Raw genomic sequence first — 24,470 nt, 5'->3', positions numbered from 1 at the left:
AACCTACTTTGCACAATGAGACAGTTAAAGGTAAAAAGAAAGAAGTCCTGGTCCATATGAAGTTTACCATTAAACTGAGAAAAAAAAAAAAAAAACAGTATACTTTCACGCTTTTGTCAAATAGTAAGTTTAACCTTATATGTGGCTCACTTAATACAATAACAGAAACAAATAATTTCCACTAGTTAATGGTTTTAAGCACTTACGTCTTTAAAATAAGAAAACGGGGCGACTGGGTGGCTCAGTCTGTTAGGCATCTGCCTTCCTCAGGTCATGATCTCAGGGTCCTGGAATCTAGCCCACATCAGTTCCCTACTCAGCATGGAGCCTGCTTCTCCCTCTGCCTTCTGTCCCTCCCCCCTGCTCACACATGCATGTGCTCTCTCTCACCCTCTCAAATTAAATCTTTAAAAAAAAAAAAATAAGAAAATAATAAATACACATATTTTCATTCATTCTTCTGTAAACTGCTTTAAACATTCAATTAGGGGCACCCGGGTGGCTCAATAGGTTAAGCCTCTGCCTTCAGCTCAGGTCCTGGTCTCAGGGTCCTGGGATCAAGCCCTGCATTGGGCTCTCTGCTCAGCAAGGAGCCTGCTCCACCCCACGCCTGCCTGCCTCTCTGCCTGCTTGTGATCTCTCTCTCTGTCAAATAAATAAATAAAATCTTTTTTTAAAAAATTTAATTAAACATTTAACTTAATGAACATCATTTAATTTAATGAATATTAATATTTCAAAAGAAACCTTGCTATGCAATAAATTAGAGCAACACATATTCTCAAAAGGTGTATGCGTTTTGGTGACAACAGAAAAACTTTATAAGCACATCTCAGTGAAATAATTTGGATTTTAACAACTTTCAATGAAAATAAGACTTCTCCTTCTTTGATTATTCAAAGAGTATACCCAATTTTTTCTTGATATACCACTTTTCCAAATACATTAACTGGTACTAGTTCCCATATACTAGAAAATATTTATACGATATCAAGAGATGAAGATAGAACAAGATAGAGGGGAAAGAGACAAAAATCTTGAATGCTACTCATATACCAACAACTGAATTAATTCATTGAATTCTCTGAAACAGTAAAAATTTAGACCTTAATATTTTGGTTTTTTTTTTTTTGCATCTGGGTTGGCTTGTTCAAAAATACAAATCTGAAGCATTTTTGAGGCAGCATCATGAAAGCTAAAGTCCTTTTATCTAAGCAATGTATTTTTATTCTCCTTTATTCAAATAGCTTATAAAACTCTGAGATGGAAAACAAAGCAAATTAACAAAAGAACACAGCTAACATGGCATACTATAAAGGCCAATATAAAAAAAAAACGGCAAGAATGTCAGCAGTAAGCATAAAAATCAAATTATGTTTTAAAAGATAAAAATTTTCAAATGCATATAAATATCATATATATGTAGTAAGTATATTTTCATAAGCCTTAATTATAATTTTCTTTTAACTTTTCAGGTCCTTTCATGAGACATTTAAAATTAGGTCCCTTTTACTCAGGCAACAGGTACATGTTCTAGTAATCATACCACTACTTATCATCATTTAACCAACTTCCTTATCCAGCTCAAGAGAGAAAACTTTAATTTCAGTCCCTCTTTATATATGTTGAAGTTAATATACAACTCTGTGTTATTATTTCAGAGTTCTGTATATGCTTTTTTAAAAACTGAGATATAACTGACATTGTGTTAGTTTCAAGTGTATAAAATATGATTCAGTAATTATAATTTTATTAGCTGTTATTTCCTAAAGATTATTTGTCTGCAGTATGAGACACTGGAAATTAGAGAAATATAAGACACAATCCTGTCTTTAAGAGGTTTACAGTTCATTATAATTCTGTAGGTCTCAGGAAAAAAAAGACAATCCTGTAATAGAAAAAAATCCCAGAACTGGCATCCAAAAAGATCTTGCATTCTATCCACTATCTGTCTTCTCCTATGCTAAGTATCCTTGAACAAGTCCGATCATTATTCAGCCTCAGTGTCATCTGTAAAATGAAAGGGCAGATCTAAGTGACCTTTAAGGTCTTTTTTGGCAAGAAATCTTATTATTTTAACCTAATACATAATTTACAATATGTATAATAGCTATTCTGCCTACGGTAATTAGAAGTCAGTGATAAACAGGCAACATAAAGAACTATAACTGCAATTTATTTTGTATAAGCAATATTTTAATTCTTTTATGTTATTTTCCACTAATATCTATAAACACTTATAGAGCCTTCTGCTTTTTTCCAATACTAGCATGGACACACTTTAAGAAGACAAAGATTCTCCATCATACATCCCAATAGCAGAACGTCCCTTATACCGCCCCAATAAACTTCAGGAAATAAGACTCTCCAAGACTTATACAACTGCATCTCTCAAACTGTTGTCTATAAATATGTTCAATGGTCCGTAAATTCTGAGAATTTTTACTTTTTATGTTTTCATTTTAGTGATGACCTGAAAATATTAGTATAGATGCTTTATCATTGAAAACTGCCACATGACGTCAGTGTCTGTTTTCAATCAAGTGGGGCCAAGTAATACCACTTTAATTGTCAGGGACTAATGAGAAAAGAGCAATGGCAGACTTTAAATATATATGCATTCCACACCCCGGTGAGGGCCAAATGATGTCACCCTTTCCAAACAGAAAAACGTTCTGTGGTAGCCCAAATAGAGAAGAGAAGTGGGAAATTTGAGTCATCAAAGGAACTACACTAGAATATATACATATATATTCCCAAAAGAACCTGTCTCATAAGTTAACTTAGTTCTATTGCACGCAATAATTTGAGTTAGCAAATTATCATCTATAAGAGTAATTAATTTGAATAGTACTGTGTTATTTGTAAATGCAACCCACTTTTACAGTTTCCTAGTGTGATCTGATATGAAAAGTTATTAACTAGTTTTATAATTCTATTTTTGTGATATTAAAATAAAACTGAAGTCAATAATGGGGGTTCATGAGACTATTACTTGCACTTAAAATTGGGTCAACGCCTTAAACTAGTTTGAGGAAACACTGCTTTTATGAACAGACTGCTCTATTTCCTTCTTCCTAATCCCATAAACTCTGGACTTGTGGTACCACCAGCCCTGGGTGCTTAGCCTAAGGAGGAGGGTCCAGATCAGGGGTTGACAAACTATGACCCATGGATCAAATACAGCCCTCCATCTGCTTTTGTAATCAAAGTTTTATTGAACCACAACCATCCCATTTGTTTGCAGATGGTTAATGGCTATTTTCAAGCTATAATGGGAGAGTTGAGTAGTTGCCACAGAGACAGCACAGCCCACAAACGCCTAAAATATTACTATCTGGCCCTTTACAGAAAAAAATATGCTGACCAGTGCCCCACATGAGCTAACAGGGCAAAATGAGAATGGACCCACTGGCGTTTGAAAGTCTTGGAGCAAGCAAGTGGGAAACAGAGTATTACTGTTCCTGGAAGAGAGATAGTAAGATTCTCTCAGCTGTAAAATGAAGGTGTTAAATATTAAGTTATAAGCTTACAGTGTTTTTCAACTGATCATTTGTTAAGCTATCTGTGAGGCTCTGTGCTAAGTATTTAATTTCATTCAAAAGAACAACAAGTTTCTACCATCAGGGGAAAAAAATTTTTTTAAGTATCATCCTCTAAGTTTGGGGTTTTTTTTTCAAGCTTATTTATTTAAGTGATCTCTATCCTCAACATGAGGCTCGCACTCATAATCCTGAGACTCATGCTCCTCTGTCTGAGCCGGCCAAGTGCCCCATACTCTAACTTTTCTAAGAATCTATCGAAGACTATCACTATACCACTGTTTTAAAGTTGGGCAAGGGGCGCCTGGGTGGCTCAGTGATTTAAAGCCTCTGCCTTCAGCTCAGGTCATGATCTCAGGGTCCTGGGATCAAGACCCTCATCGGGCTCTCTGCTTCTTCCCTCTCTCTCTGCCTGCCTCTCTGCCTACTTGTGATCTTTGTCAAATAAATAAATAAAATCTTAAAAAAAAAAAAAAGTTGGGCAAGTCCCACTTTATACATTAGGAAACAAAGATGTAAAAGTTAAGTTAGTTATACAGGTAGTAAATGGAGGAGTCTAAACTCTAATCTGGTCCATTTAACTCCAAACACTATGCTAAAAATTACTGTAAACTACAATTCTTTGAATATTGTAAAAGTTTGTGAGAAGAAAAATTCTCACCCAAAACCCTCTAGCAAGTAATAACTATCTTTGAGGTAAGTTTTGGCATAATTTGATTTTTCAGAGACAGCCTCCACAGACATTTAAAAAAAAAAAGGCATTAAAAACTCTGTGTGTGTGTGTCCTCTCTACTTGTTCACCTGAAATTCTGTGAACCAGAGCAGTGGCTGCCACTACTGACCATGCATCAAAACAAAATTTATCCCTCATGTGTCTTTATTAAGGCATATAGAACTCTACTCTCCTAATGCTTTATATACATTTAAAAACATATACAAAATAAAAGTTTTAGAGATAAAAAGTAAATATGGATGTTTCCCGTGTTTTATTACAATACCCCAATGTATCATCTTAAGTCCACCATATGAAAGCACCACTTTGGGTATCGGTGAGGAAGACAGTGCTTTCCCTTCAGGAAGTAGAGATAAGACTTGAAATGTAAATGAACCGGAGACCTAAGATGAAATAAATGAATATAAATTTGATGAAATGGTGTTAATGAGCTATTTCTTGTTAGAGGAAAAGGGCTAGAATATAGGACTGCACCACAGTGTGGTGGTTGTTGGAATTTGCAGCAGTGTAATTGGCAGCAAATATCCAACTTGGTGTTTCCATCAGACTTGTCTCTACTGCATATTCTCTGAGCAACTGTTTATGTCTCTTATAACAGTATCAATAAATTAGATACACCAGGCTTATGGACACTACGTTTTTTTTAATACTGGGTTTCCTAGGTCGGCCATATTATGAAATAAATGCTTCCTAATTTGACTACACTTAGCATAGTACAAATTTACCCCTTTTCACGGCTCCAAGACCACCCACATTGAAGCAAATAGTCTTCTTATGTAGACAATGAAATAAATGGATCTAGTCAAATACATCTAACATGTGCATAGGATTAAGGCATCCCAGTAATAGCAAGGGGATGAATGTGAGTGTTATTCTCTATTACCTAAACTTTTAGAGGAATCATGAAGTCTATGAAGTGCCAAGAAATTAAATAATTATGGAAACATTTCAATTAGGTAGTAAAAATAGACCATGTATCTATTGAAAAGTTGTATATGCTACCATTTTGTTTTAAGACAGGAACATGAGGGGCACCTGGGTGGCTCAGCCAGTTAAGCATCAGACTCTTGATTTTGGCTCAGGTCATTATCTCAGGGTTGTGAGATCCAGCCATCAGGCTCCCTGCCGGGTATGGAGCCTGGTTTTAGGATTGTCTCTCTCCCTCTTCTTCTGCCCCTCCCACCCTCTCCCTCTCTTAAAAAATAAATAAACAAACAAAAAATAAGACATGAACTGAAGCTTAAAATACAATATATACTTTATTAGTATCCCAAATATGTGAAATCAATCAAATATTTCACAAACATCATAAAAGAGAAAGCTAAGTCCTTAGTGTGATCAGTCGTAAGAAACTTTAAAAAGACGTTTAACAAAATGTCAGAGGGGGAAATGGCCCTGCCTTGGTCTTCTGCAGCCCACACATGCTCTGGATATTCTCCTAAGTTACCAACTGAACATCTCAAAACTTTGAAAGAGGACCAAGTCACCAATGCCACCAAATGTCAGAGCTTCAACATCCTTGGGGGCCTTAAAAGTCCCTAAAATTTAGAATTTTACAGCTATATACAATATCTTCTTCATCCCATCAAAAAAAAAAAAAAGTTAGTGAAGAGTATATCCTATATAAACTACTCCAGAAAGCTTCTTTTTGTGACTTTCCACAAAACTAATAAAATATCTAGATCTAACTCTCAATTGGTATCATAATATCTTGTTATACAACACGAATGAAGAAAGAACAAAAGAAGCCCTTGAGAGATCAGTTTTTCTTCAACCCTGTGGGAGGATGTTTCTCCTTAACATGCTTATAAGTAAATAAATAATCTCCAGAAAGAAGTCATGAATTTAAATTACAAGTTACTGATTTAATTTTTGATTGTAAGATCCAGCCATCAGGCTCCCTGCTGGGTATGGAGCCTGGTTTTAGGATTGTTTTAACTATCTGAACTCAAACTGAGACATTTCAGCTTTTTAGAAATTTGCCTCCGCATTTCCATTAAGGATTACTATATTTCCAGCAGTCGTTTAACGTGCTGGCAGTATTCACAAACTGTCCAAATATGATTAACTTTATAGACAAAGATAATAGTTTTTAAAAAAAAAGGAAGACATGTTTCAGAAAGAAGAATTAGCAGAGACTAAGGATCGGTTGGATTATGTTTCTTACCTATAAGTCTTCAGCAACTTGCTCCTATAACTCAATTGGAAAAAAACCTACAAAACTGATTTTGAAGCTAGATAATAAAACATGAAATAAAACTTCAACAACTTGATACTGTCCCTTAAATTCTGAAGACAACAGCAATTTTTTTAAAAAGAAGGCTGTTAGGCCAAAGCTTGAACTGCTGAAATAAACTTAAAGTAAATAAATAAATAAATGAAATAAACTTTTTAAAAAGTGATTAAACACACTTAGTAATTAATTCTCTTTTCCTTGAGGTAACAGAAACTTAATATCAGAGAAGCAAGTTCTGAATCATAAAAGATCCTCCGGCATAAGTGCTTCATTGCTTTTTGTTTTTGTTCCTTGAGGAAAAATTAACATGTAATTTTAAAAACACGCCCTGTTTGGGTGTACAGTTCTGAGTTTCAACTTACACTCATATAGCCACACCACAATCAAGATATTGACCATTCCCATCATGCCAGAAAGTTTCCTCATACCCACTTACAATCAACCTCACCTTCCCATCCTGAGCCCCTGAAACCACAAACCTGATTCTCACTTCCACAGCTTTGCCCTTTGCAGAATGTCATAAAACAAATCACATAAAATGTACCCATTTGAGTCTGGCTTCTTTCCTTTAATACAGTGCTTTTGAGACTCATCCTTTTTGTTTATTTTAGCAGTCTGTTCATTTTTATTGCTGAGTGCTATTCTGCTATATGAATATTCCATTACTTGAATATGAATTTATCCATTCGCCAGCTGATAAATATTCATGTTGTTTATAGTCTTTGACTATAGTGAATAAAAGTACCAAAAATGTTTCCGTGAAGATTTTTGCAGGAATATAATTTCTTTGCATTAAAAAAAAAAAAAAGAATACCTAGGAGAAAGACTGCTGGGTCCCATAATTAAAAATGTTTAACTTTTAAAAAACTGCCAAAGTGTCTTCCAGACTGGCTACACCATTTAGCGTTTCCATCAGCATGGATGAGAGTCAGAGATGGTCTCCACCCTCGTCAGCATCCGGCAAAGTCAGGGCTTTAGATTTGGTTTTTGAGCCATTCTAATAGGTGTGTAGCAGGATTTCATTATGGCTTTAATTTGCATTTCCCTAAGAACTAATGATTAAGCATCTTTCCATGTGCTTATCTGCCATTTGTATATCTTCTTTGTTTATTCACATCTTGGGCCCAGGGGGTATAGCTCAGTGGTTGAGCATTTGACTGCTCATCTTTTGCCCATTTAAAAAATTACACTATTACTGAGTTTTCATAGTTCTTTATATTTCTAGTTACCAGTCCTTTAACATATAAGTTATACAAATATTCACTGCCAGTCTGTGGCTTGTCTCTTCATTTTCTTAAGAATATCTGCAGAGGGGGAGCCTGGATGGGTTAAGCCTCTGCCTTCGGCTCAGGTCATGATCCCAGGTCCCACATCGGGCTCTCTGCTTGGCCGGGAGCCTGCTTCCACCCCCTCTCTCTGCCTACTTGTGATCTCTGTCAAATAAATAAATAAAATCTTACAAAAAAAAAAATATCTGCAGAGGGTAGAAGTGTTCATATACTTTACAGTTCATGTTTTTTTTATCACGAAGAAATCTTTGCCTTGCTCAAAGAGACAAAGATTTTTCTCCTGTATTTTCTTCTAGAAGTCTTATAGTTTTAGGTTTTATGTTACAGTGGATGATCCATTTGGAATTAGGTTTATGTAATGGTGTGAAGAATTAGTCAAGTTTTGTTTTTTTACAAACAGATATCCAATTGTTCTAGCACCGTTTGTTGAAAAACTATCCCTTTTCCATTAAATTACCTTACCTTCTTTGTTCAAAATTAACAGACCATAATCTACTTATTTTCTGGACTCTCTATTCTTTTCCACTGATCTAGGAATCTACCCTATCACCAATATAACACTGTCTTATTTGCTATGGCTTTATAACAAGTCTTGAATTCAGAGAGTGGAAGTCCTCTATACTCCTCTTTTTATAAATTGTTTTGGCTATTCTCAATCTTCTGCTCTTGCACATAATTTCAGTCGCCTTGTTGATTTCTACCAGAAAGCCTATTGGGATTTTGATTGGGATGTGTGTTAAATACATACAGTCATTTGGAAAGAAATGACATCTTGACAGTATTGAATCTTTAATCCATGAGCATGGTATGTTTTCACTTATCTAGGTCTTCTTTGATTTCTCTAATGAATGTTATATACTTTTCAGCATTAAAATATTACACATTTTGTCATATTTATCACTAAGTATTTCATGTTCTTGGTGCTCTTATAAAAAGTTACAGGTTTTCAATTTCCATTTCCAATTGTTCATTACTAGCATATAGAAAAACGAGTGATTTCTGTATAATCCATATCCCGCAAAATCACTTGTTAGATCCAGTAGCTTTCTTTTTTTGTGTAGAATCTTTGGGTTTTCTACTAAAATTATATGATCTATGAATAAGTCTTATTTCTTCTTTCCTAATCTGAATGTACTTCAATTATTTTTCTTGCCATATTATGCTGGCTAGGATCTACAGTACACTGCTGATTAGAAATGGTAAGATTGGGCTATCTTATCTTTGCTCCCAATCTTGGGAAGAAGGATAGTATTTTACCACTAAGTATAAGTTAAGTATGATGTTAGTTGAAGGTTTTTGTAAATGCCCTTTATCAAGGGAGAAAGTTCTCTTCTACTCCGCTTTGTTGAGAGTTTTCATCAAGAACAGCTGATGAATTTTGTTGACTGGTTTTCTTTCCTGCACCTACTGAGATGATTTTTTATTAATATGTTGATGGGATGGATTTTATATTTTAATGTTGCATTCAAAATCTACCTTGCATTCCTGAAATAAGCTCCACTCGGTCCCTTCTTATTTATTGCTGGATCTAATTTGCTAATATTTGTTACGGATGTCTGTGTTCATTTTTATAATGGACATTGGCCTGTAGTTTTCTTGTAAATTTTCTGAAAGGCTTGTATAGAATTGATATTTCTCCTTTAAATGTTTGGTGGATATTACCAGTAAAACCATTTGGACCTAGAGTTTTCTTTGTGAGATTTTTAACTACAAATTCAATTTTTTAACAGATATAGGATGATTTAAGTTATCTATTTCTTTCTCAGTAAGTATTCTGTGTCTTTCAAAGCATTTGTTCATTTTATCTCAGCTATCAAACTTAATGGAATAAAGCTATTTATAACATTCTTTTAATATCATTTAATGTCTATAGGATCTATAAGGATATCCCCCTCTTTCATTCCTGATATTACTAATTTGTTTTTTCTTTTTCTCCTGGTCAGTTTGGGTAAAGTTTTATTAATTTTATTGGTCTTCTCAAAGAACTAGCATTTTATTTCACTGATTATTTTTCTCCATTGTTTTTGTTTTCAATTACATTGATTTTTGCTCTTTACGATTTCCTTCCTTCCGTTTATGTTGGGTTTAATTTGTTCTTTTTCTAGTTCTTACAAGCTTAGATCATTGATTTGTAATCTTTCTTTCTCACATAAGCATTTAACTGTATAAATTTCCCTGTAAGCACTGACTTAGCCTCATTTCACAAATTCTGATATGTTGTATTTCCATTTTGATTTACTTGAAAATATTTTCTAAGTTCTCTTGTGATTTATTCTTCAACACATAGGTTATTTAGAAGTGTTTTTGCTTCATTACCAAATATTTGGGGATTTTTACAGACATGTATTAGTGATTTCTAATTTAATTCTTTCTGTGGGTCAAAAAACATACACTGTATCATTTCAAGCTTTTAAATCTATTGAGTTTTATTTTATGGCCCAGAATACTGTCTATCTTGGTGAATATGTCATGTGTACTTGAAAGAAATGCATTTTCTGCAAAAAGTGAGTGGAACATTTTGTAAATGTCAATTAGATCAAGCTGGCTACATTTTTCAGGTCTTCTGACTTTCTGGATTTAATTTGCTAACATTTTGTCTATGTAATCCATCACAAAGAGAGAATATTGAAATCTTCATGCATGCAGGCATCCTTGCATAAAAACATATACAAGCATATTTAATGTGGCATTCAAATTTAATATAGATTACACTTTTAAGCTTTTCCCCATTACTAAAAGTATTGCATGTTCACTGAAAAGAAATTTTAAAATTCAATTAAGTACTCATCCCATCACCTAAGGTGATTTTACTCTTTAGTCTTATTTGAATGAAATGATATCCAGAGTGTCAAATTCCCAGGCATGGTCCTGGCCCAGTCCACCATCTCAGATTCACAGCCAGAGGGCAGACTGGAATGCTTGGCTTCCTGCCTACTCCTCAGAGGCCATCAGACATTCATCTACCATAGTTCTACTAAACTGAAGTAGAATCTTGTCTACTTCCTGGCTTTCTGACACTATATAGATCTCTAAAGACGTTCCCAAGCTTAAGAATATTAAGAATTCTTTTTCTTCCTATAAGATGCCAGTGTAATCTGAGTACAGCTCCAATATGATAAGACATTCTGCTACCTAATATTGTATTTTATTACTATCAGACATAATAAACAATATTAAAGATAGGATCAAAATAAAGCTAAAAGCAAATATTAAAAACTTAAGTACAGTGCCAATATAAAGAAGACTAACTCAAGTCCAAGGAAAAAAGCAGTATCTGCAATTCATACATTTGAAAATATTTACTGAGTACCTACTCTGTGTTAAGCACTATTTCTGCTGCTGAGAATAAAGTAGTGAAGAAAGTAGACAGTCCTTGTGACCACTCTGTGGGGTGGAGGAGACACATACACAATCAACATAAATATATAACATGCTAGAGGGTGAAAGTGCAATGAAGAAACAAAGCATACAGGGAGATGGGGAGGCAGGGAATGTGGTTAATACTTACATGGTCAGGAAAGTCCTCATTAATAAGATAACAGGAAAGAAGAAATCATTTGGATATTTAGAGGGGAAATATTTCAGATGGAGAAATAACACTTTTTGAAGCAGGAATGTTTCTTTCTTTTTTTTTTTTTTTTTTTTTTAAAGATTTTATTTATTTATTTGACAGAGAGAGATCACAAGTAGACGGAGAGGAAGGCAGAGAGAGAGAGAGGGAAGCAGGCTTCTTGCTGAGCAGAGAGCCCGACGTGGGACTCGATCCCAGGACCCTGAGATCATGACCTGAGCCGAAGGCAGCGGCTTAACCCACTGAGCCACCCAGGCGCCCCTGAAGCAGGAATGTTTGTTGGAATGTTTGAGGAACTATAAAGAGGCACATGGTCTGCGATTTTGAAAGGGAGAATAAATTACATAGCGACATATTGTTTTCAGCTAGTTAGTCCATGTCTAGTCACCTATTCAAAGCACACCTTAAAAACTTAAAAGTTCATGATTTTTCATTTAAATATGGTAATTAGGCTACAAAAATTCCCACACTTCCCAAAGGAATTATTTTTCAAAATCCTTCTAAAACTAATACTAACTTTTCACAAAAACCACTACCATCTTGTGTTACAGAAGTGCATATTACATTTGCACTTTTATCTCTAAAGAGAAAAACAAAGGCAAAGACAGAGAGATATGGAAATAAGTACCTATTCTTTCAGAGGGCACTAATAAAAATGAAGAAAAGCAGAGCCCTTTTCTCACTTAGGAAAATAAATTACCTCAGAAAAAAACTGAAAAATATTAGCCTACAACTACTATTTAAAAGCAAACAAATACAACTTTTAAAAAGTGAATTTTTACATTTTACATAGGATTAAGTCAACAACCAGCATGAATTAATAAAATAAGTATACATACTTAACTTTTCCAAACAATCAAGTAACCTTACAAAATATTTTTCAAATTCCCCTGGCCAGGGAAAACATGGATCTGGATTTATCATTTTAACCAACTACAATAAAATTTAAAAGATGAGCGTCATCTGGGATAAACTTTACAACCCTTGACTTCACCAGGAATTACATCATATAATCCAAAATATGAATTAAAAAGCCATTAAGAAAAAAAAAAAAAAGCCATTAAGAGGGACGCCTGGGTGGCTCAGTTGGTTAAGCAGCTGCCTTCGGCTCAGGTCATGATCCCAGCGTCCTGGGATCGAGTCCCACATCGGGCTCCTTGCTTGGCAGGGAGCCTGCTTCTCCCTCTGCCTCTGCCTGCCACTCTGTCTGCCTGTGCTCACTCTCGCTTCTCTCTCTATGACAAATAAATAAATAAAATCTTTAAAAAAAAAAAAAAGCCATTAAGAAATGTAGAACTTTTTACATGCCACATTTTCTTCCTTGACTTCTTGCTTGGGCTTATAAATCACAAAGGCTGTGTGGTAGTTTACCATCTTGGTACACATTACAAAGATCCAATCTTTTAATTTTCCAAAACACGAATCTAAAAATTATAAAATCATAACTAAATCTTATCTCAGTTTAAGGAATTTTCTTATCTTCTGTTGAGATGATGTCTGGCTGAAATTGAAAAGCCTGACAATACAAAATGCTGTTGAGGCTGCAGAATAAGCAGAACTCTCCTACGCACTGCTACTGGGAAAGCCATCAGTCTGCACTTAAACCTTGTAGCTTACCTACTGCAAACATTTGCAAGATACCTGCATCTTCAGATTTACTAATCACAGTCCCCACTATGGAAAGTGGGGTCAACAGTCATCATCCAAGATCCTCTTACTGACACTTTCATTACTATCACTCTCAATATAACATGTGATAGTCAACCTCTGGCCATTTGGAGCAAACCAAATCCTACAGAGTACAAGACAGTACCGACCATAATAGCATAATATCTAAATCTAAAATATTTATAATACTGACAAATACTGCCATAAAAGAAACTACAGAAATAGACCTAGGCAATTTCATGTAGTTTTAATAGTTAATATTTACCTCGATGTGACAAAGTAATTCAAACGTACACAGAGAATCAACAATGAGATGGAGAAAAGGACTGACTATACAGGAACTTTTACAAACAACATTTAATTCTGCTTCAGACTCCAACTGTGAAAAAGAAATCTCAACAGATGAATGAATTTAAGAAGATGGTTATGTTTACTATAGCAATTAGACCATGCTACCTTTAACACATCATCTGTTTTACGTTTTCTTCTATTTATATTAGCTGATATTTATATTTATATTTATATTTATGTTTATGTTTATGTTTATATTCTGATATTTATATTAGCTGATATTCTATTTATATTAGCTGATATAAGTCAGTGAACTTAACATAAAAGAAAACAAAGAACAAGGGGAAAAGAGAGAAAAAGAAAAAACTTACTGGGATTGAAAATTCCTCAGCCAAATACTTCAAGGAGGATGCTTCTCTTGCCAAGAACTTGTTTCTTTCTCTCATGTTGCCTTGAAGTTGTGTATCAAACTCCTTTCTTACCACAGAAGCAACAGAGTCAATAATTACAAGTTTAACTCCCTTTGAAATAATTTCTTCTTCCAAAGATTCAATCCTATAAAAGCAGAATTTGCAAAACAGTAGATAAATTTAAGATATAATATAAAACAGGGTATTGCAGAGATTAACCAACTTAAAAACAATGACAACAAACTGTTCTTCCCTAAGTTACAGTAATGATTGCTAGTATTCAATAATCGTAACTTATGTCCTGCCCTTCTATACATACAGCACTCTTTTTGAAAATGCACCAAAATGTTTTCATTTAATTTTATTCTCTGGTTCTCCTATGATACTGCTAATTTTAGGATAAAACTGCTTTTCCTAGCCCAACTCCAAAATGGTCCCCATTTACTCCCACCTTGTGCTGACAGCCTTGTGCAGTCCCCTCCCACATTTACCAGGGTTGGTCTATATAACCAACAGTATATGACAAAATGATGGTATGTCACTTCTAAGAGTAAGTTACAAAAGACTATACCTGCCATCTTGGGCTCTCTCTCACTTGCCCCCTTTCTCAGATCACTCTGTCTCAGGGAGACAAGTTGCCATGCTATTAACAGCCTGATGCAGAGGCCCACATGGTGAAGAACAGAGGACTCTGGCCAACAGCCAGCAAGGAAGGGAGGCCTTCCAGCCAACTACACAAGTGACCCTGGAATTCTCCAAGATTCTCCAGCCCCGTTTGAGGCTTGAGATGACCACAGCCCTGGCCAACAGCTTGACTGCAACCTCTTCTGCAACCCCGAGCCAGAAACACTCAACTAAACCACTCCCAGACACCTAAGCCTCTGTTACTACGTGAGATAATACATGTTTGCTGTTTTAAGCTGCTGAATTTGGGGGGTAACCTGTTAATGGAAAATAGATAATAATGCACCCCTTAAATAATTCAATCTAGGGGCGCCTGGGTGGCTCAGTTGGTTAAGCGACTGCCTTCAGCTCAGGTCATGATCCTGGAGTCCTAGGATCGAGTCCTGCATCAGGCTCCCTGCTTGGTGGGGAGTCTGCTTCTCCCTCTGACCCTCCCCTTCTCATGCTCTCTCTCTCTCTCTCATTCTCTCTCTCTCAAATAAATAAATAAAATCTTTTTTAAAAAAATAATTAAATCTAAAACATTTCACTCATTCAGTATGTTTTCATTTTTAAAGAAACATTTCATCCAACAGGCTGTAGCAAATAAAGAACTCTGAAATAATTATTTCCCCTAACCCTAATACATATGTAGAAACTTTTTTCACTCAGCTGAAAACATAAAAAACAAAAAATAAATCTTCAAAGTATTACTAAAATACCAAAATCTAAAGCAGCATACCTTTGTAGAACTTCATCACAGCTGAGTTCCCGATAAAGATGAACCTTACTGCTTGTCAAAAGCAATTTTTCTTCAGTGTCAAAATATCTGGGAAAACGAGATTCTGCTATCTCAACCAGTCTGTATGGGAGAAAAATAACACAAGTAAAAATAACTAATGATATTTAAGGCCATAATGCTGAACTTCTAATGAATTTTACTTAGGAAACTCATAAGCTATAACACTGGAACAAAAATAGAGCAGGTATAAGCAAAATAAACCTTCCTTTATAAGCACTAAAGAGGTCAACGGCCAGAGCATGAGACCAGCAAGGGCTTTCAGATCTCATTTAAGGTCAAGTAAGCAACAATGTAACTGAGAGTTATCTTTCTAGGAATAGATATGTTTTTAATAAATGATAATTTGACTAGCAGCTGTAAGATATGTTTAGTAAATAAGAAAGTTATTTCATCATGAATGAAAGGAATATATTTGAACAAATATATAATACTATGATTCTAACAATCAAAGATCAGTTAAGTCTCCATGTCTCAGAACAGAAAAACATGCTTTCTAAATTAAAATGTAATATATACAAAATAATTGCTATCTAATAACTTCTTTGTAAACAGGACATTATTTTCCATTCATAGAATTGCTGCTATTCTTTTCCTCAATCTCCTGTTGAGTTTGTAGGTGCTCAGAATGGTTTGATAACTCCCTAGCTGAATTCCTGGGACTAGATGATCTTTAGGTCCCTACTCCTCCACCATCTGTTACCTCCCCCCTCCCCAGGGAATTATCTTCTAAACAAATAAATGTTGTCTAGTATTTCTTTAGTGGAAAAAAAGGATTTTCTATATTCTGAACTCAAAGCCAGCTCTAATGCATGGGGCAGGCCAAGTGCAGGAGGGTGACAAGGCCAAACACATGCAAGTATCACCATTAATAGCTTAAGACATGGAGCTCAGTACTAGAAACTTCAAATGTTTCTGGTTAAAAATATAAAAAAGTGTAAATCTTTGAGTATAACTGCCTCCTATTTAAAATGATACTTTATCAGCCTGATTCTTAACCATCCAAGGATGACTGGGAGAAAGGACTATAAACACAAAAATCACCCTATACTTTATGTTCCATTTAAAGACGCAAAAGTACAGGGGCACCTGGGTGGCTCAGTACGTTAAAGCCTCTGCCTTTGGCTCAGGTCATGTTCCCCAGGGTCCTGAGATCGAGCCCCGCATCCGGCTCTCTGCTCGGCAGGGAGCCTGCTTCCTCCTCTCTCTCTCTCTCTCTCTCTCTCCCTGCCTCTCTGCCTACTTGTGATCTCTGTCTGTCAAATAAATAAATAAAGTCTTTTAAATAAATAAATAAAGATAAAGGCACAAAAGTACAAAGAACAGTGTTTTCATTTGTAGATAGTTAATGAGTCCCAAGAAGAGGCTGAGAACGCTAAAGAGATTAACAAAATAAACTCCTCACATGTATTATAATCAAAAATGAAAAAGAAAAATCTAAAATAAAGAGAGAAAACTGGTCAATAATATTTTTTAAAAGTATATTTTAAACGATTGGGGGGGGAGGCATCAATAGGTTGAACAGGAAAAGGAAAAATTACCAAAAGATGTGTAAAGACTGAGAACAAAATGGATCAAGTGAGCTTTCAGAGGAAGTGCATGAGAGAGAGACGAACAGGGTGGAATAACGGAAGAAATGAGGTAAGCGATGAAAGCAGGAAAAAATGAGATGAAACTGGCACGGGCAGGACAGGCACATTTTAAGGATTGGAGGAAAATGTGTAAATTTCTTGATTAGGGCAACTATTTGCTGAGTTTGGAGCCAGAGTCAGCTAAAAACTCTGATGCTTGGGACCCACTGATTTTTAATAAGACAGGTGTGGCAACATCTGCCAGAAACATGGAAGTCTTTAAAAATTGGATGCCCGGTTGATTAGGTACTGAGTACTTACCTCAATCAATGAGTACCTAACTCACTGGCAACAACAACTGAACAAATGACAGACAATAATAATTTTCTGCCTTCAACACTAGGCTGAATTTCCACTGGTGCCTCGAGTGGTAAAAAGCTCTGGAACTTATTACTGCTCTCTCATTCCATTAAGTCCCCTCAGAAGGAAGGTGGTCAATGTATGAACACAAAGTGACTTTATTCACAGTTGCCAGGCAAAATAACTGTATCAAATGGTTATTTATATACCAATATGCTTTCTATAATCAGTTTCTCCAAGTATTTTGTGTTTTAGAAAAAACATCTAAAAATGTATATAAATCATAAACCAAATACACATGTAGTATCTATATGCCTCACACTAATTGTAGCAATTTCTTGTGACAATCTTCATCACAAAGATCTTTCCTGGCTAGAGTAACAACAGAGGAGCCTTACTTTTACATAAAGTTTGAAAGCAATGCCATCTAGTGGACAACTTTTTCATAAAAAGTATTCTTTTCAAGAAAGCACTTAAGATTTATTCATTCAAAACATATTTATTGAGGGACGCCTGGGTGGGTCAGTTGGTTAGGCATCCAACTCTTGGTTATGATCTCCCAGTTGTGGGATCAAGCCCCACATCAGGCTCTGTGCTCAATGTGGAGTCTACTTCAGCTTCTCTCTCCCTCCGCCTCTCACTAACTCTCTCTCTCAAATAAATATTTTTTCAAATACGTATTTATCGAGGACCTACTATATGCCAGGCACCATTCTAGGTGCTAAGGATGTGACAAAGGACAAGAACAACAACAACAAAAAAAAAACTTCCCTCATGGAACTTACAGTCTACTGAGAGACAAATATATTTTATACATCAGGTACTAAGTGCTCTAAAGAAAAATGAACCAGAATGAGGGAATAGATTGTGAAAGATGGAAGCAAGTGCTATTTTATGTAAAGTGGTCTGGGAAAGCCTCTTCAATGAGGTGAATTTGAGCAATGGTTTAAAAGAGATGAGAAAATGAAATATTTTATATCCAGTGGAAGAGACAATAGGAAAAGAGAATTATATATAAGAAGCACCTGGGGGTGATCAAGGAATAACAAACAAGGAGGCTAATGTAGCTGGAACATAGGAAACAAGAAGGAGAATAAAAAGAAATAAGGTCAGAATGCCTAGGTGGCTCAGTGGGTTAAGCCTCTGCCAGGGTCCTGGGATGGAGTCCCACATAGGGCTCCCTGCTCAGCTGGGAGCCTGCTTCTCCCTCTGCATTGCCCCTCCCCACTGCTTGTGCTTCTTCTAGCTCTCTCTCAAATAAATAAAGAAAAATCTTTCTAAAAAATTAATTAATTAAAAAGGAAATAACGTCAGAGTGCTAGCCAGGGGCCAGGATCATATAAGATCCTTAGGACTGTGGTATTTTGTTTAGGTATTATTTAGTAAACTAAGAAACCTGGAAGCAGAACTGACACAATCTGACTTTTTTTTTCTTTCCAGAATCACTCTATCAGATGGAAAAGGGGCTGTACATGGAGCACGGGTAAAAACAAGACCAGCTAGTACAGTAATCCAGATAAGAAAGATGATAGTGACTTGACCTGGGGAAGAGCTCAGCTGATTAGAAAGACCTGAACTTAATGTATAGTTCAAAAGCTGAAGGAATTTCTTGGCTAATTGGATGAGCATCTGGAGGAATGGAATTACCATTCATTGAAGTGGAGAAGATTGGATTCGTTCCAGGTTTTTGTTATTAGTTCCCCCTGTGACTTCACAGCTCTTGTATAAAAGGAAATTTAAATGTTTTACATTAGTGACCACATGACAACTTGAAATAAAACACATGCTTAATGTAAAAAAAAAAAGTTTTCCAAAATTCTAGTTGAAATATAGCATCATAAATGTGCTGAAATAGAAGTTTATGGTTTCTCAAAGCTTCTTATACATATGTAATATTTTCCTGTTCATTAATTCAGTATGTATTTGTTCAACAGTGTGATATAAATATAACAATGTGAATCTATTAGTCCTTTACAGATTCCAGATAATTCCCAAGTTTTTTTTTAAAGTACTTATGAATTCCATTTCTTAGAACCTCTTCAAGATCTTCCCACTAAATCGCCTAGATTCACAAATGTTAAGGCAGCTAAAATTAGACTAAGGTGAAACCTACCCAGACTCCTGAAACCATCTTAAAAAACATCTCTCTCTCTCTCTCTCTCTCTCTCTCTATTGTTTGCCCCCACGTCAAAGATCCTGGATTCATGCCAACAAGCAAATAGGTAAATGGTCCTAAGACCACACTGGCAATTACCTTCCTAATGACCCAAAGTCATGGCTAGCCACTAACACTACATGCCTCCCTTCTGATACACTGATTCAGAAAGACTGACACCTTATAAACAGTTGGCTAGGGATTGGAGGGCACTGGCTGTGGGGTACCTGGCACCTTGCAAGGTGACAGGCAGCTCCTCAGATCTAAGCTTGGCCACTGTTTCCACACAGAAAAATACAACATACACCTCTCCTTTGTACATGGAGCTCTAACAGTTACAATTTTACATGTGTCCCTCAGTTTGCCTCACACACATACCCACTTGCAGTTCTAAGACCCAGCTTTATCATCCTTTATCCATTTTTTTCTCCCAAAATTATATTTTGAAAACCTCTATTACTATTTACCATCCTTCTTCATTCTTAACTCTAGTTCCATCTTTTCCTAATTACCTCCAACAGGGATAAGACAGTAGTCCCTCAACTCACATATTCTAGAATTCTCATGGTCACCAAAATTTCTGTACAGGTCACTAGATTAATCTCTTTACCCATATTCTCAAGGTATATATAAGCACAGAGTATCTAAGACCATATCAGATCTTAAGCATAAGTCCAATAGTTTAAACAAATAAATACAGACTCTTCTGAATCAATCAGAAAGGCAGACCCAGAACTCTTCTTGCTTAACATTCCCCTCTCCACAAGGCAGTCCTTGAATACCTGAGGGTTAGTACCAGACTCTACTATTATGCTATTATTAATTAGTTTGGAGATAAAATTTTAGTCTAAGGTGAACAAGCATACTTAACATACTATTTTAGATTATCTTCTCCAAGATATATAAAAATACACTGGTGTATTGCTTTAAAAAACAAAACTAATTGGGGTGCCTTGGTGGCACAGGTGGTTGAGTGACCAATGCTCAGTATCCTCTGGCTTGGGTCATGATCTCAGGGTCATGAAATTGAGCCCCACCAAGACAGGCTCTGGAGCCAAGTCTGCTTAGGACTCTCTCCCTCTCCCTCTGCCCTTCCCCACTGTGCATGCACATGCTCTCTCTATACCACTCTATCTAAAATAAATAATCTTTAAAAGCATATATATATATATGCTTTTAAAGTGTACATATATAACTAAAATATATATAAATATATAAATAACTTTATATATAAATAAATATATAATTTCATATATATAAAGTATATATATATAACTAATCTTTCCAAAATGTTTTTAAATACATCAACTGCAAGGTTCTTTTTTTCTTTTAATGCATTTTAAACTTACACAGTTTTATTTACTCCTCCTTTGTTTTTTTCCCTCCTTCTTGATAACAAAAGTAACTTGCAATTTATTATTAAAATTAAAAATTACAATTATTTTCCACTTTGTATCATTTACCCTAAATTCTCTATAAGCAAATTGAGGGTTTTTTTTTAAAGATTTTATTTATTTATTTGACAGACAGAAATCACAAGTAGGCAGAGAGGCAGGCAGAGAGAGAGGAAGGGAAGCAGGCCTCCTGCTGAGCAGAGAGCCCGATGCCGATGCCGGGGCTCCATCCCAGAACCCTGGGATCATGACCTGGGCCGAAAGCAGTGGCTTTAACCCTCTGAGCCACCCAGGCGCCCCGCAAATTGAGTTTTTTGTTTTGTTTTCTTTTCTTAAGAGCAAGAGGGAGTGGGATGGGGGACAGGGAAGGTTATAGGGAGAGAGAGATAATCTTAAGCAGGCTCCATGCCCAGCATGGAGCTCGATGTGCGTCTCAATCTCATGACCCTGAGATCATGACCTGAGCCAAAATCAAGGGCTGGACACTTACCAACCGACTGAGCCACTCAGGCGCCCCTTTACACAAATCCTTTAACCTTCCTCAGAATAATCCTTCAACTCAGGTTCTCATTTGTGCTGATAAGACAGCTTGCTTGTATGCACAAAATGAAGACACTGCTACATACAGAGGCATACAAAAAGCTAAAACATATTCTTCTTTGAGTCTCATTTTCCATGCTGTTACCTCTTCTCTAAGTCCAGAAATGATCCCAGTGGTGACAGACACACTAATTACCTACCAATATCTATTCCCACTTCTTCTTTACTATGAGAACCCCAAATTTTACTCAGCAGCCATGTTAACCAGCCCTAGGGAAACTTATCATGCTTATTATAACAATCTTTTCCCCCTCCTTTCCCCACCCTCCCTTGCATATAGGGGTGTCTCAGTGAGAAATCTGCATGACAATTCCAGAGGATGAAAAGGAAATCAGCAGAGGGAAGGAGACAGCTATTCTGAAAACATAATTTCCTGATAAAACAGATAGCTGGCATTTCCCTTCCCACTGACTGGGAATGCCCCAGCCCTACTAGGTCTCCCTGTCATCACTGCTCGGCCCGATCAGTGCCCGCAACCACCTACTCACTGCTCTGTGGGTATTGCAGCAGAAAGCTTTCCTAACTGATTAACTAACCTTCCCTCAGTAAATCTAAATAGGGGTCAAGCTGTAATAGCACAAATGAAATAGCTCCAGTCTCTGACCTCGCATGACGAACTCTCCAGAAGGAGAAGGAGCTACTCCAGAAGGAGGATTGGTACTTTTGATTCCACCTGACCCTATCACCACACCTCAGAATGCAATCCATGTGGCAGCCAGATGACCATACTCTTCCAGCCTGTGTAGAACAGACTAGAAAAGTAAAAACAATGTAAATTTCAACCCCTATCCTCCAATGACCTTCATTAAGGTTCCCTGTAAATTATGAAACATAATTCCAGGGGCACCTGGCTACCTCAGTCAGTAGAGCAACCAACCCTAGATCTTGGGGTTTTGAGTTTGAGCCCCACACTGGGTGTAGAGATTACTCAAAAATAAAATCTTAAAAAAAAAAGGGGGAAGAAATAAAATTCCAATAAAGGGACTAAAATTTTACCTCATTTCCAACTTTCCTTTAGCTTGTTGAAGGTTAGTCACTGGCATTTTAAACAGTACATTTCATTTGGACAACCTGAGTGAACCAATGTCTTGATTATCAGTGTTAGCATCAAATGTATTTCAGTGTTCAGATTTCCAGTGGTCTCATATTCTTATGCTTTCGTTCTTTTTTACCATTTATTTAAGATCCAAATAAGTTCATCACATTGGAACTGACCAATACGTCTTTTTTCCCCAGCTTTATTGAGATATAACTGGCATATAACATTGTGTAGGTTTAAGGCATACAATGTGATGACAGCAATATACCTTTCAAATCCCTTTTAATCCAAAGGTTCCTCCTCCAAGTCTAACTCCAAGAATCATTTGTTCTGTCATTTGCCACAGTTCAGATTTTGTTGACTACATCTCTCTGGTATTGTTTAACATGTTCCTCTCTTCTCTATATATGTTGTAAACTAGTAGTTGGGTCTGAAAGCTTGATCACACTCAGGCTTGACTAGTCTTCCATCAGGAGGTACCACAATGAGTAGTTTTCTTTTTGTGATGTTAAGCCTTTATGTTTATGAGCTATTTTCACTCATGATACTTCTGACATCAAATATTTGAGTTTTCCATAAACCGAGCAATTTTTTAATTCCCTATCAACATCAACTGGGTATCAGACACTTAACTATCAGGAGTTAGCTCAGACTTCACAGGTTAAGGGCTCAGACCGACAAGACTGCCCGCCGCCCACCCCCCCCACGTCAAGGCCTGAATCACAAGTCCTAGACCTCTGGGACTATTAATACTACTTCTACTTCTGACCCACTGAGCAACTACAAAATAGGAGTTCCCACACATCCCTCCTCAAGTTCAATAATTTTGCTAGAATGGTGCAAAGAACTCAGGAAGGCATTTTACTTACTATTACCAAATTATTACAAGAATAAAAGATACAACTCAAGAAAAGATTGGGAAGGGCTCCATGGCACACCACCTTCCCAGCATCTTGTGTTCACCAACCCAGAAGCACTCCAAACCCTATCATGTGGAGATTTTTGTAGAGATCCCATTACATAGGCATTATTGATTAAAGCACTAGCCATTGGCAATTAACCAGTTACCAGCCTCTTTCCCTTCCTCAGAGGCTGGGGGGAATGGGTGAAGCTGAAAGTTCCCACTCTATAATCATGTGATTGGCCACCAGCTCCCATCTGAAGCTTTCCAGGGCCCCACCAAAAATAATCACATTAGCATAAGCTCAGGTATGTTTGAAAGGTGCTGATTATGAATAACAAATGATATGCCTGGCACCTCTATTAACTCGGGAAATTCCAAAGGTTTTAGAAGCTCTTTGGCCAAGAATCAGGACAAAGACAAAATACGAATTTCTTATTATATCACAGTATTCAATGCCTAGGTCCATTAGATTGCTGGGGTTTTTAATTTGATGATATTCTATCAGTCCTTCTTCATTTATTATTGCTGGAATACTCCTGTAAAAAGACCTATTTGTTACTCAGTAATATAGTTCATATAGAAAAAGAATAGATGTTTGATTTCCTTTTTTCTCAACTCATTTTCAAACTAACGAGTTACTTCTCTAAAGCTTCCTATACTGCCAATTAGCTGCTTTTCATTTCTTTATATTACAGACTTATGAATTTAAACATAGTTCACAAGTTTTAATCTACTGTCATTATTATCTTATTGGTGGTCAGTGTGTCTCATCTTTGGCCAGTGGGAACCTGTTCAGGTTGACTCCTGAGTCCTAAGTGGTCTTTGATAACTTCCTGGTCATCTGATATGTTTCAGACTCAACTTAAAAATTTCCTGCACCAGTGCTAGAAGCAGCCATTTCCCCAAAAACCCTCATTCCTTTTAGTAGGAAATGGTGTCTGGTTTTCACAATTTGAGAGTAATGCCTGTCCATTCATTTATCAAACATTTTCTGCGCACTTAATGTGTGTCAGTCACTAGATTTGGCTTTGAAGATACAAAGATATAACACAAACTCACAAAGCTGACAAACTTATGGCATATACTGAAAATAGATAACAAGCAATACAGAACAAAGAAAATAAATTCCAGGCAAAATAATCCATTTGGAACTTATCTGGTCATGGAATACACTTTGATCTAACTAGTATCCTTAGAGAGAAATAAGAGAGAGACGTGACTCATAATGACACAGTTAAAGACAGA

At 36.2% G+C, this 24,470-nt stretch overlaps 1 protein-coding gene across 7 annotated transcripts in view; it reads right to left on the bottom strand.

Annotated features, from left to right (window-relative positions):
* RAD51B (RAD51 paralog B) overlaps positions 1-24,470 on the bottom strand; it is a 680,659-nt gene that overhangs the window by 624,841 nt on the left and 31,348 nt on the right. For all 7 annotated transcript variants that reach the window (XR_007128523.1, XR_007128524.1, XM_047735892.1 and 4 more), the window contains 2 exons: positions 15,146-15,265; positions 13,702-13,885 (listed from right to left, as the gene is read on the bottom strand). Coding sequence is in view for 5 of the 7 variants with exons in the window: in XM_047735892.1 (XP_047591848.1) it covers positions 13,702-13,885; positions 15,146-15,265 (304 nt within the window). In the remaining 2 variants the exon portion in view is untranslated. The remainder of the gene's footprint in view (positions 1-13,701; positions 13,886-15,145; positions 15,266-24,470) is intronic.

Source organism: Lutra lutra, chromosome 7, assembly GCF_902655055.1.
Source record: "Lutra lutra chromosome 7, mLutLut1.2, whole genome shotgun sequence".
Taxonomy (NCBI): domain Eukaryota; kingdom Metazoa; phylum Chordata; class Mammalia; order Carnivora; family Mustelidae; genus Lutra; species Lutra lutra.
This window is presented reverse-complemented; position numbering and strand designations above follow the sequence as displayed.